The sequence below is a fragment of the Myxine glutinosa genome, chromosome 2, assembly GCF_964187855.1.
Source record: "Myxine glutinosa chromosome 2, kmMyxGlut1.1, whole genome shotgun sequence".
Taxonomy (NCBI): domain Eukaryota; kingdom Metazoa; phylum Chordata; class Myxini; order Myxiniformes; family Myxinidae; genus Myxine; species Myxine glutinosa.
In genome coordinates, this window is record NC_136262.1 from 215,076,382 (window position 1) to 215,089,688 (window position 13,307).

A 13,307-nucleotide genomic window follows, 5' to 3' on the forward strand; every position below is an offset into this window, starting at 1 on the left:
GCAGACAATACCAGCGACATTATCCCGGTTAGTCCTTTAACAACTCATGGCACGAATCGAATCCATTCGTCTCTGTTTCGGTGGCCGCCGTCAGCCCCGCGCCTGTATTAGCCACCGAATTACCGGGTCCGGCCATCATCAGCACTGGCAATTAATTAACGGCATCTTCCCGATCCGAAAGGAATATACGTATCCCTGAACGTTTGAAAGACTATGTTCTTAACTACCTACCTTCAAACACGAGTGGTTCTTCCCTTAATCAGGAGTGTGGGCCGAGTTCTTCTTACCGACGACATTCGACAGGAAGCCACCGACCAAAGACTGCCTCACTATGCAGTGCACATAGCTCACGACGCAGCCATTGTTCCAGCTACAGCCGTACATCCATTACATCCCAACTCAGTGGTATACAATCGGCTATTCTAATGGAAAAACGAAAACAGTATGAACTGGAGGAACTAACATGTCAAGTTGGGGAGGATGAGAGAGCTGAGAAACGTGGACAGCAGCTGCAGGATGAAGTCCTTCAGGCTCAGGAGATGGAGCGCCAGGCTCAGGAGATGGAACGCCAGGCTCAGGAGATGGAGCGCCAGGCTCAGGAGATGGAGCGCCAGGCTCAGGAGATGGAGCGCCAGGCTCAGGAGATGGAGCGCCAGGCTCTGAGGGAACGCGAGGCCTTGTCCATCCAGCAAACAAGACAGAGACGTCTGAGGAAGGCCGAAACAGGAACTGGAGGAAGCACGGTTGATAGTGTCGTTCTTGGATGCAGGAGATGAAGTGCCTACCTCTCCAACCGGGCGTCCAACCATTACCGCCCAGCATACGATTCTGCACGTTGGTGGAGCGTCATGTACTCCCTCAGTTCAACCAAACAAACCATTGCCAACGCAGCTGCCACTACTGCGGCCAGAGCCGGAAATTGCCATCACTGCCGACCTACAATCCACATCCACTCCTCGATTAATCATTAATGACAATCCATCACCGAAAGAGAAAGTGAAGCAAACTCATCCAACTGCATATTCATCCGCCACCACAGCTCCATTCCAAGCTTCAATTTTTCATCCTAACATGTTACCATGTCATCATGCACCCTATCTACCACCCTCAACTTCACCACATGGGCATCCAGTTCACCCATCTGAAACGCCTGCAACACCGAACCTCATGGACCTATTAATAGCTTCATCCTATGGCGTACCAAAACCGAGTCTGCCTTATTTCCAGAGTGGCAGAGAAAGTGACTTTGCCCTTCTCAAGCTTGCATTGGATAGCCTGATAAGTAATCACACCTACTTGTCAGAGGAGTACAAATATCAAGTACTCTTAACCCACCTTAAGCTACCAAGTGCATACAAACTTGCTCAGGCCTACATGCATGATCCGAAGCCATACACGGTGGCCTTACGGGCCCTGCAGGACAAGTATGGACAGCCAAGGCAACTCGTACAGAGCGAAATTGGTGCCATCATGAACATGGCACCAGTGAGGACTGGAGATGCAGAGGCCTTTGAAGAATTTGCTCTCGCAGTGCACTCCCTTGTGGGTATGTTACAATCCCTCAAGGGTGAGCATGGATTTGAACTACGATGTGGCTCACATGTAGACAGGCTAATTAGCAAACTGCCACCGAGCTATCGTGATGGATTCATTGAGCACTGCATTAACCAAGGACTTTTAAATGCAGATTCTAATCAGACCTACACGTTGCACCATCTGGCAGCTTGGCTGCAGGCGAAGGCCCGAGCTAAACGTATGGCGAACCAAGCTGCTGTCCTCTACAAATGCGAGGGCCAGGGATTAGAGAGAAAGGAACAGCATTCTTCATCTTTCAAGAAGAAAGAATCACAGGCCTCGGTGTTTCACAACTCTGAGTCACCAATAGCTGGCACAAGGCCACAGCCATTGCGTAATGTTTCTTCAACAACCAAGACCAAGCCTTATTGTCCTCAATGTGACACCAGTGATCATTACCTCGGTTCCTGTGCGGAATTCAAGAAGCTTTCCACAGACCATATTATTAAGTGGATAAGGGAACATGACCGTTGCTGGAGGTGCGGTCGGTCACACCCAGCTGATCGCTGTACACTTAGGAAGCCATGCGTTGCATGCAAAGAGGTGCACCTAACCATCCTACATGATGCAGCGCAGAGATCCAGCGATACCGTCCTAATGACAGGCTCCGCACCATCTGCAGTGTACCTTGACAAGCCTTCCCGTCCACATGATGTCCTGTTAAAGGTCGTAAAGGTGCCCCTTCATGGCCCACAAGGGTCCATAGAGACCTATGCCATTCTAGACGATGGTTCAGAAAGGAGTATGCTTTTGAATTCAATAACAGAGCGGTTGAACCTGGTGGGTAAACCTGAAGCATTACTGCTCTAGACAGTGCGAGAAGATATGTTGCAGTGTACCGGGGCTTCTGTCAAGCTTCAGATATCATCGGTCGAGAACCTGAACCAGAGGTATGGGATAGATGCAGCATTCACTGCCACAATGCTGCGCTTATCTGAGTATTTGTACCCAGTGGCCGATCTTCAGAAACGGCACCCCCACCTAGCTGCGATACCACTCCCTTTGATTAACAAGGCTCAACCAACAATATTGATCGGGTCAGACTATCCGCACCTCATCTTACCAAAGCAACCTGTGCGATTTGGCCCCAAGGGTGCTCCAGTAGCAGTTTGTACCAACCTGGGCTGGTCACTACAAGGACCGGTCAGCGTACTAGAGCAAAGTGATGTGACTGAGCTCCGGAAGTCAACCTTCTGTAGAACAATGTCGGTGGACATATACCTTACCTGACCCTGAACAGTACAAGACTTGGAACGCTCTGGTTGTGGCTGCACAGCAGTGTCCCAACGGGGTGGCCTACGATCAAGACTATCTTACCTTAAGCGCTCACCAGCATGGGGAGATAGAGAATCTTTTGCTTCAACGCTCACAGCACAATAGTTTTCAGGACGAAGTCCAGATACTTGCCACGGGTAGGGATTTACCCATCAGAGGTCGACTGGCATCTCTCTCTCTCACCTGAATATGACCGTACCCTTGGTCTCATCAGAGTAGGAGGAAGACTACGCCGTGCGGATGTCCTTACACAAGATGCTGTGCATCCTATTGTTTTAGATCCTCCTCACCCAGTAACCAAGCTCCTCATTCAAGAATGTGATGACCAACTGCTTCACTGTGGTCCGGAGAGAATTCTCGCTGAAGTACGTCGCAAGTACGGGATTCTGCGTGGTCGAGAGGCTATTCGTCGACACCAACATCAATTCCACGAGTGCCGAAGATGACGTGCCAATCCAGAGGTGCCAAGGATGGCTGATCTAGCCCCTGCTCGGTTACGACTATACAAGCCTGCCTTCTACTCTACTGGAGTGGACTGCTTCGGTCCTTTCACCATAAAAATTGGAAGACGAACGGAGAAGCGCTGGGGTATAATCTTCAAGTGCCTCACTACCCGCACCGTACATCTGGGCCTCCTGGAGGGCCTTGATGCTGATGCCTTCCTAATGTCCGTCCGTCGCCTCATCGCCCGTAGAAACCTCACAAGACCTTTCCGGGCTCAGATGGCCGTGCTCGAACTGCCAGCGTTCAAGTTCATGGCAAGAACTATGTTCGACCACTTGCTAAATTGATCCGGCTGTCGAAGCTTGAAGATGATGGGTGAGGGGTGAATGGACTGAAAGACTTTCCCTTTTTACAAATTTATTCCACAAATTTGGGGGTGGCTGTTAGAAAGTCTCTGATGTTATGTGTACGATATACGTGAACGTTTCCTGCTTTGCTTATGAATGTTTTCTTGCAATATGTTGATGCCATGTTGGTGTAGTGCGAGCCTGTAATTCCTACTTTTTTCTCTTAATTTTCACCGGAAAGGGAGGAGACTTCCGGCTTCTTGCTGATGGCTCGTGTGAGCGAGTTGATTGCCGCCATCTTTGCCTTGTTTTATTAAATGTTGTGCCGAAAGGGAGTTTAGTGTCTCGGCCTGTCCGAACCGTTTGATCACGGCCCTTTTCCGAGATCCTCTGTTCTCTATTATCCTCCGTACTAGCTAGCCTTTACCGTAGGATTTCAAACCCTACTTTTCAACCTAGCTAAACTGTTTCAACATGAAGAATGAAGAACTGAAATAAAACTTACCTAATAATTAATAAAGGGAAAGTAAATTAATACACATATCATTATGTGATGTGCCGGATATCTACAAGGGGTGTGTGTATATGTACCCCAATAACTCATATTACATATGTCTCAAACTTACAAATGACCCCATAATTCACCAAAATATGAAAATGTGCCAACGGATCACGACGTGAAGCGAAATTGGTCACGTTTTGAGGGTACCCCCATACATTGGCCCCAAATGACAAGTTCATCCCAACTTAGGCAATGTTAACATTTGATTTCATGTTCAGGACACTCTAGGGCAGCGTTTCTCAACCGGGGGCCCGTGCCCCCCTTGGGGGGCCACGGGCCTTCGACTGGGGGGCCACGAGCGGACGCCGAAAAACTGCGATTCAGAATGCAGAAGCTTGTAATGTACAATTAAGGTGACGAGTCTCCGGTCATAGTGTCAAAGTAAAAAGGGTAGATGAATTTAACCTTCTCTAAAAAAGGGTAGATGAGTTTCTCTCCATCTCTTTCTGCTTCTTTACATCTCTACTTTCTTTCTTCTCCTTCCCTCCAGAGCACTTTTCTAAACCTAATTTTCAACCTTACTGTATTACCGTTACAAAAGTAATTAATTCGTATTTGCAATTTTTTTCTCAGATGTCGAAGGCTCGAAAATGGAATGACAGCTATGTCAAGTTTGGATTCACGAATGTCAGTCGAGATGGCGTGGACTGCGCGCAATGTCTGCACTGCTCGGTCGTGATGTCAAATGCGTCACTACGTCCTTCCAAACTTTCAAACCATCGCGACAAGATGCATCCCGGAAGGAAGGAAGATAATATCGACGCTCTGTCTGCGAAACGATCACGATATGACCGTGAAGCGACACTTCCCAAATTTGGATTCCGGCCAGAAGAAAAACCTGCTCTTCAATCCAGCTACGAAGTGGCATACCGAATTGCGAAGTGCAAGAAGCCGCACACTATTGCTGAGGACCTTATCAAGCCATGTACAGAGAAAATGGTGGAATTGATGATCGGACCAGAGGCGAAAAAGAAGATCCAGCAAGTTTCGCTCTCTAATGACACGATCCGACGACGGATTGACGACATGGCTGCTGATGTGTGCCGTCAAGTTTGCTCCGAAATCAAACAAAGCACGCTCCAGGCTAGCCTTCAATTAGACGAGTCTACCGACACCGCCCTGGAGAGCCAGTTGATCGCCTTCGCTCGCTACGAGAGAAAGGGAAAGATGAAGGAAGAGTTCTTGTTCTGCAATACCCTACCAACCACAACGACAGCGGCAGATATCAAAGCTATTGTGGACTCTTTTTTTGAAGTTGACGGACTCGGTTGGCAGAATTTCAAGCACATTTGTACTGATGGTGCCCCAGCGATGGTCGGCGTCAGAGGAGGGTTTGTCACGCTTGTGAAGAACAAATGGCCCCATGTGACGTCCTCCCACTGTTCGCTACACCGATAGCTCTTGCGTCAAAGACTCTTCTGCCTCGTTTGCTGGAAGTCATGGACGTCGCGGTCAAAGTGATCAACTTCATTCGTGCGAAGGCCAAAAATCATCGGCTCTTCCAACTCCTGGCCAACGAAATGGGAGCGGAACATGTTGGACTTCTGTTCCACACCAAAGTCCGTTGGCTATCGAGGGGGAAATGCCTCTCTCGGCTGTATGAACTCCGGGTTGAGGTGGAAATCTTCCTGCGAGACAACGAAAACAACCTCCATGTCCACTTCGACAATGAAGAGTTCGTCATGATGCTCGCCTACCTGGCCGATATATTCGGCCGACTCAACGAAATGAACCAGTCCTTGCAAGGCCGTGATGTGACAGTCAGTGACGTTCAAGACAAGCTTGCCGGACTGTCTGCTAGAATGGAAGTCTGGCAGGCACGAATCAAGGCCGGGTCCACTGCCTCGTTTCCTTTCTTGGACGAGCACCTGCAGACGCAGAGGATTGAGCTTCCCGTCAGCATCAAAGATTGCATCACTAGACATCTCGACAATCTCTCCGCTGAGTTCAAATCGTATTTCGACGATGCACCGTTGGATGTTCCGTGGCACAAAGACCCGTTCAACGCCAAAATTGAACCTACTGAAGACGAAGCAGAGGAGCTGGCAGAGTTGAAGGTTTCAAAAGCAATGAAGCTGGTCTTCAGTAACAAAGAAGACCTCTCCACCTTCTGGTTGTCTGTTCAGGATGCGTATCCACTACTCAGCAAGAAGGCATCCGTAATGCTCATTCAATTCGCCACAACATATCTTTGCGAATCTGGATTTTCTGACCTTGCGACCATTAAAACGAAGTCCAGAAACCGTCTTGACGTTGGGAACGATATTCGCCTTGCTGTGTCCAAGACGGAGCCGGACATAAGAGGCCTCGTCAGACAAGCCCAACAGCAAGTGTCTCATTGATTGTATTGCTTAGAAAAATGTTTACTTTGATTTATCTTTTAAGACTGAGTAAATAAATTTCATAAAACGAAATCTGCATCTTTTATTGAAGGGCAGGGGGCCACGAATGTTAAGCGACTCGGTAGGGGGGCCATGGGCCATCAAAGGTTGAGAAACGCTGCTCTAGGGCATCAGAAAAATATAGGGTCGGAGGTTTGTGGGGGGGTGCGGGAGGGGGGTGCACGGCCAGCTATAGTAGCCCATGGCCTATATATTTAATACTCACACATTACACCTCGCTATGCAAAGATCTTGGAAGTATATGAGAAGTGTTTGGAAGGGCAGACATAAAATGAACTACAACCAATAGCGATTTAGGAAATGCTAAACAGCACTCAAACGTATTCCTCACAACCAAATTGGGAACACACTTTATCGATTGCCTGGAAATCCTCCTTGGCAGGTCACATGAAAGCCAAAAGTTAAGAGCTAGAAAAAATGGGGTCCCAACTCACCCACTAGATATCCCTCCGACGTCATACGTCTCAACCTTTGTATCTCATTTGGGTCCAGGGTGTCCACCGCATTTTCACGCTCCTGGTGCAATCTCCGCAGGCGCTGGAACACCCGATATGGCAGAGGGTTGATAATCGGGAACTTCAGCAGGTTCAATGTGGTGCCTAGGGATATGAATGTACATGTTCACAGCTGACATACCTCTTCCTGAAATATAAAGTATCAAGTGTTTGATGATTGTGCATTTACAAACTTCAAATATGCCTCCCATATTACAAAGCACATGCCTGAACACACATGGCTTTGGGAAATTTATAATGTAACATGGTGGAAAATGCAAGTCACCTGGCCAAGTAGAAGTAGTTGCACGCTGGATTATATCTGGAGCCTTTGACTTGCAATAATCAGATTCAAGGAGAGTGTTAAAGAGAGTCGACTTGCCAACGTTGGTTGTCCCTATTAGGTAGACATCACCTTTGTGCTTCCAGGCACTCTGCAGCTTCGAGATGAAATCCTCAATTCCATAACCAGTCTTGGCACTGATCAAAAACACCCCTTTGACGTTATTGCCAGTATTCATGCCGACCTTGGTTGCCATGCTGAGCAGCTCATCCTTGATTCTTTTCAGGTAGTTCTTAGAGTCTGCTGGGATCAAGTCTATTTTGTTCCCAAGTATAAAAATGGTCTTCTTTTGGCCGATCATGTCGAGAAGATTAGGGACAAGTGTATTTGGTAAGTCGAGGAGGTCCAGCATGCAGAGGACCAATGCAGGTTTGGAACGAACTTGCTTCATGATCTTCTGAAAATCCTCTGGGGATACCTTTGCATCAAGGGCTATTTTATGATGGATTAATAAGTTACAACGCCGACAAATGCTGCCATCCAGGAGTCCTTGCACCTTCAATGCCATGAACTTCGAGCTTGCCAGATAACCACTCTTGGACGGATCAAAACACTGGAGGAATGCGCCACAACCGGAACAAGGCGTGCTGCTGGGAGGTTCTTTAGGATCAGGGACGCCCAAAGCAACCGTCTCTCTCTTCCTCTCCTGATGCAGCCTCGATCCATCTCTTTCCAGTTGTTTGTTCGAATGTGTCGCACCTTGACTCTCCGTCTCGGTCTCCAGTAACGGTTCCACCATGCGAAGCCGCAAGTCCAGCATTTTGTGCAGATATTCAGTCTTGGTCACGCATGTTGGTTTCTCCTTGGCTTTAGTCACCTTTTCGTTAAGCTTCAAGTACTTATCGGTAATACGAGCAATGTGTGCTGCCATATCTTCAGCTTCATTTTTTACTTGCGTAGGAAACACAAACTTCTCTTCACTCCCTTTGTGCACATTCAACAGAAAACAAAAATAATCATTTCATACTTTGATCAATGTAGTAAGGAAAGAAGCATGCTTTGCTGCTTTGGTTTATCTACTATAAATATATGAGTTGTGTGTGTGCGTATACACGAGTGTGTGTGTGTGTGTGTGTGTGTGCGTATACACGTGTGTGTGTGTGTGTGTGTGTGTGTGTGTATGTGCACGCGCACACACATGTTTATTTGCGGTGTTCTACTGGAGCTTTCTGATGTGGAATGTGATACACCGAAATGACCATTATGATCTCCTAAGTGGATTAGGCTAATTAACTACAAATAATCCAGAATAATTCCCATGTTTTAAACACACGTCATGTTGTGTAGTGGAAGCAGTCCTTCAATGGCAAGGCATTCCAATTACAAAATAAATAAATAAATAAAAAGAACGATAACATTGTACCACGGCATATATTAATTAATACTAATAATATGAACAACAATAATAATATTAGTATCACTTGGCAATAATACGAACGAAACGAGCGTATAATCAACCCACCACCAACCTCTGCCCTGGCCCAAACACATCTGGGCTTGGTGAAAGGCGAGCTAATGCTCAAGCACTACAGCAGGCAGGTACAGTCGTGGCCAAAAATATTGGCACCCTTGCACTTTTTTCAAATAACTCACAATTTTCTCGAAAAATAAGTTGAAATTGACAAAAGTATTTTGTCTCCACAATTCTATATTTCACTGTTAATATTAGAGAACCTTTGTTTTTGATTCAGAACTTAATATATCATTTTAAATCAGAAAAAAAAAAAAAATGGCATTGACAAAATTATTGACACCCTAGATTAATATTTGGTAGCACAGCCTTTGGACAAAATAACTGCAGTCAAGCGCTTTCTATAGCCATGAATGAGCTTCCTACAGAATGGCTCCTTTTCTCTGTTCAAAATGGTTGAATGAGTGATTTTTATATTGCAGGCACCTGGCCTGGTGCCGTTGGCATTGGCTTAGCCAAAAAAGCCTGGCGTTAGCTTAGCGGTTAGGATGCCGGCTTGGGATCCTAGGATCCTGGGTTTGAATCCCCGTCGATCGCTGAATTAACGCCAGGGGGGTTGACTCAGCCTGTCATCCTTCCGAGGTCGGCCAATTGAGTACCAGCTTGCTGGGATGAATGATCACGGTGTGTACCCCGATTCAGAATAGGCACACCGTATCCCTGCGCATCGTAAGAGCGTGACCAAGGGTTGGCGTCAGGAAGGGCATCCGGCCATAAAAACATTGCCTCAAACAGGGAACCATGATTGTCATGGGGCCCGCAAGGCTAACCCCCGCTTTAGCGGGGAAAAAATGGCCTTAAAACGATCATTCATTCATTCATTTCAGGCACCTGCAACTCACCATTTGTTAGTTTAATTCCAAAGTAAAGGAGAATCACCTGCTTGAAATCTAATTATTTCTAACAACTTCTAAAAGATAAGCCTGGTGTTGGCTTAGTGATTAGGGTTCCAGGTTGGGATCCTAGGATCCTGGGTTTGAATCCTAGGCAATCGCTGAATTTAAGCCAGGGGGGTTGACTCAGCCTGTCATCCTTCCGAGGTCGGCAAATTGAGTACCAGCTCACTTGTAATTCCCTGCGTGTCGCAAGAGGCGACTAACAGGGTTGGTAGCAAGAAGGGCATCCAGCTATAAAACATTGCTTCAAAAAAAGTGTACTACAGTACCCCAAAAAAGGCCAACCCTCGCTCTGTGGGGAAAAATGGCCTTAAAAGGCGGTTCTTCTTTTTCTTCTAAAAGGTGCCAATAATATTGTCCAGGCCATTTTAGGATTTCTGTGTGGAATAAGCTAAGATTTCGTAATTTTTTCAGATTTTTTTGGTTTTGTTCCACTGCAAACCAAATAAATACATATGTGGATACCAAAATATATTTTAATTTCAACAATTTTTTGGAAGAAATGGTGCATTATTTGAAAAAAGTGCAAGGGTGCCAATATTTTTGGCCACGACTGTATGCTACAAAGCAATGATGACCAATTAAAACTTAGTCCAATGGACCAACTAGTGCCTTAAACGGAAAACAAAACCACACACAAGATCATCTCCTGTGTTGAGCAGCGCAACAGACTAAGTCCTTGAAAGCAAACTCAACTATTTGCGATGTATGATGAGCAGGCTAAGTTATTTGGATGCCCACGACACTTTGTTTTTGCTGAAAAACTCCTTCGCAATTCCGAAATTATTGTTCATCTTGCAGTCAACTCCATGCTTTGATAGCAACGTGCTTCTTTCCTATGATTTAGAACTAAAACAAGCTATGGAAAGTGTTTTGAGCACTGAGCTGTCAGAATCAAGGTTCGCTGCCAACAAATAACGGTGGCCTAGGTGTCAGATCTGCTTCCGATTTGCCCCTGCCAGCTTTTTTTTATTCGGCCTATACTTGTAAACTACCGGTTGATGCTTTACTACCACAGAATGTTTCTTAGGATGATTATTTTGATTTGACAGGTGCCCACATACAATGGATGGAAAAAGCAGGTTTTGGCATTTGCGGGACACCAACCAAAACATCCAGCCAAACTGGTTGGCGCACTCCTTGTGTATTCAATTGGTTGAAACCCTGCTTTATTGTTTATCCTCAGACCAAGAACGGGCGAGGTTGCTAGCAACAGCTTCCCAAACTGGCTGGCTGAATGCCATCCCCATCCCCTGTCTCAGTCTAAAGTTGGACAATTCTCAGCTGAAAATTGCGTGTACCCTTTGACTTTGTTCACCTCTGTGCCACCCTCATACTTGCATTTGCAGCAAGGCAGTCAACTCCTCAGGGGTGCACGGTCTCAGCGGCTAGAAAAGTGCTGGCAGGTTCCCTCGCCATCATCAAGTGAATGACCTCATCAAACGGGCCTTGGCTTGTGAGATTGCCCTCTGTTTTGGAACCAGTAGGGGTTTCCAGGGTGGATGGTAAGAGACCCGATGGCATATTTATTTTCTCCTGGAAAAACGGCAGGACATTTGTCTGGGATTTCACATGCAGCGACACCATAGCTCCAAGCAATTTGCCTACATCATCATGTACACAAGCCAAGGTTGCCAAAATGGCAGAAATGTGCAAACTCACCAAATATGCCAATTTGAGGGATAACTCTGAAGTTATTCCCATTTGTGTTGAGACATTCAGTCCCCATTCCACATTGTTTATTCGACAAGCTAACAGTACGGCGATACAAAGAGGAAATATGGCGAGCATAACGGGAACGGTTGCAGAGTCAAAATATCTTGACAAAATCTTTTTACATCAAAGTTTTGTCGCTTGTCAATCACTAATTTATTCTCTTGTGAAGTGGCTTTTTTAATGAGATCTGTGAAATGCGTGTTTTTTGGAGAAATATGGATGATTGTTTATTTAGACTCTTCTTCTCCAGAACCGCTGAACGGATCAATGCAAAATTTTGCAAACATGATTGCCTAGCCATGGGGATAAAAGTTTGCGAAACGATACGTCATCGGTCACGTGGTTTGGCGGCCATATTGGATTTTAAAATAAAAAGTTAAAAATCCACTTCTCCGAAACCGCCTATCCGATCGATACGAAACTGGGAACATGTTTACATTCCGATGGGGGGAAATATTTGCAAATGATGACATCATCAACCATGTGGTTTGGCCACCATCTTGAATTTAAGCAAAAAAAATTAAATAATGCTTTCCGTAGCACCACCCAACGGATCAATGTGAAATGTCATACATATGATCAACTACTGATGAGAATGAATGAATGAATGAATGATCGTTGTACGCAACTACTGATGAGGGAAGGTTATTTTTAAACGATGACATAATCAGTCACGTGATATGGCGGTCATCTTGGTTTTAAGGAAAAGCTTTAAACATCTTTTTCCTCCAGAAGTGCTGAATGGATCAATACGAAATCTCCTATGTATGATCAACTCCCCAGGAGGAAAAATGTTTCTAAACAATGACATAATCAGTCATGTGGTATGGCAGCCATTTTGCCTGGAAGCCTATCACCACTGCTCACAGTTCTAGTTTGAAATTGCGATTTACGAAAAATGTTTTGGTCATTCATTTTATTATTTTTGTGCTTTATTCCTGTTTTAAAGCGTGGTTATATCAATTTGTTGCCTTCAAAAGGTTTTTGTTCACCCTGTGCTCTCAATTTGTTGGGTAAACCATGAATAAAGAAATGAATTGTGAGATAGAGAGCGACGTATGATGTTCCTTGTGTAGTCTTTATGAACATAGTCTTTCAATGTTCCTTATTGTTCTTTTCCCCACTTCGTATTGGGCCATGCTGCCCAGACATACAAAGCATATTAAGCAGTCCCTCTTGGGCTCCCAAGAAGATAATTTGACCCATCATGCCTGTGTCGTATCCACACCGCCAACATTAAAACACCTCTTATAACTCGGGCTAATTGGACAAGTAATCCCAAGGAGGCAATCAAGCCAAGGTACGGGCAAAACGTCATTCTCTTTTCGACAGGTAGTATGGGATCTTTCAGGTCACCACAAGAACAGGACAGCCAGCTTTATACTCTTATACTTATAGCTCAATCTACCGATGGTATGCTCAGTGATACAGCACCCCCGCCTCCAGTTTTGGCATTGAATATTTGCATGAAAACAGCAGTGTTTTTTCGTATTCTACTACTGTCTAAGGTTAACCTGAAAAGAATCCCCATGATGAGTACGCGACAAAATGAATCCCCGTACCACAGACCTTGGCGCGCCCCTCATCTCGTCAGCATAAACTTATAAAGACTGCGTAATGTTGTAACACAAAGGTGTTCCTACCCTCCTCGAACACGTTCGTGAAAGACTTCCCTTTCGAGGCCGATCCAGCAGTGCCTTCCCACGGTCTCCCCTCAGAAACTGCGCGCCATCCCGGAGAAGACCCTGAGGTACCTGAACCGAGAGCATAACAGAAGCACGG

General features: G+C 45.8%; 1 protein-coding gene across 1 annotated transcript in view; it reads right to left on the reverse strand.

Moving 5' to 3' along the window:
• NOA1 (nitric oxide associated 1) overlaps positions 1–13,307 on the reverse strand; it is a 44,350-nt gene that overhangs the window by 30,907 nt on the left and 136 nt on the right. The window contains exons 2-4 of the mRNA XM_068106321.2: positions 13,169–13,279; positions 7,386–8,366; positions 7,040–7,204 (exon numbers count right to left, since the gene is read on the reverse strand). Of these exons, the coding sequence (XP_067962422.2) occupies positions 7,040–7,204; positions 7,386–8,313 (1,093 nt within the window). The 5' untranslated portion in view covers positions 8,314–8,366; positions 13,169–13,279. The remainder of the gene's footprint in view (positions 1–7,039; positions 7,205–7,385; positions 8,367–13,168; positions 13,280–13,307) is intronic.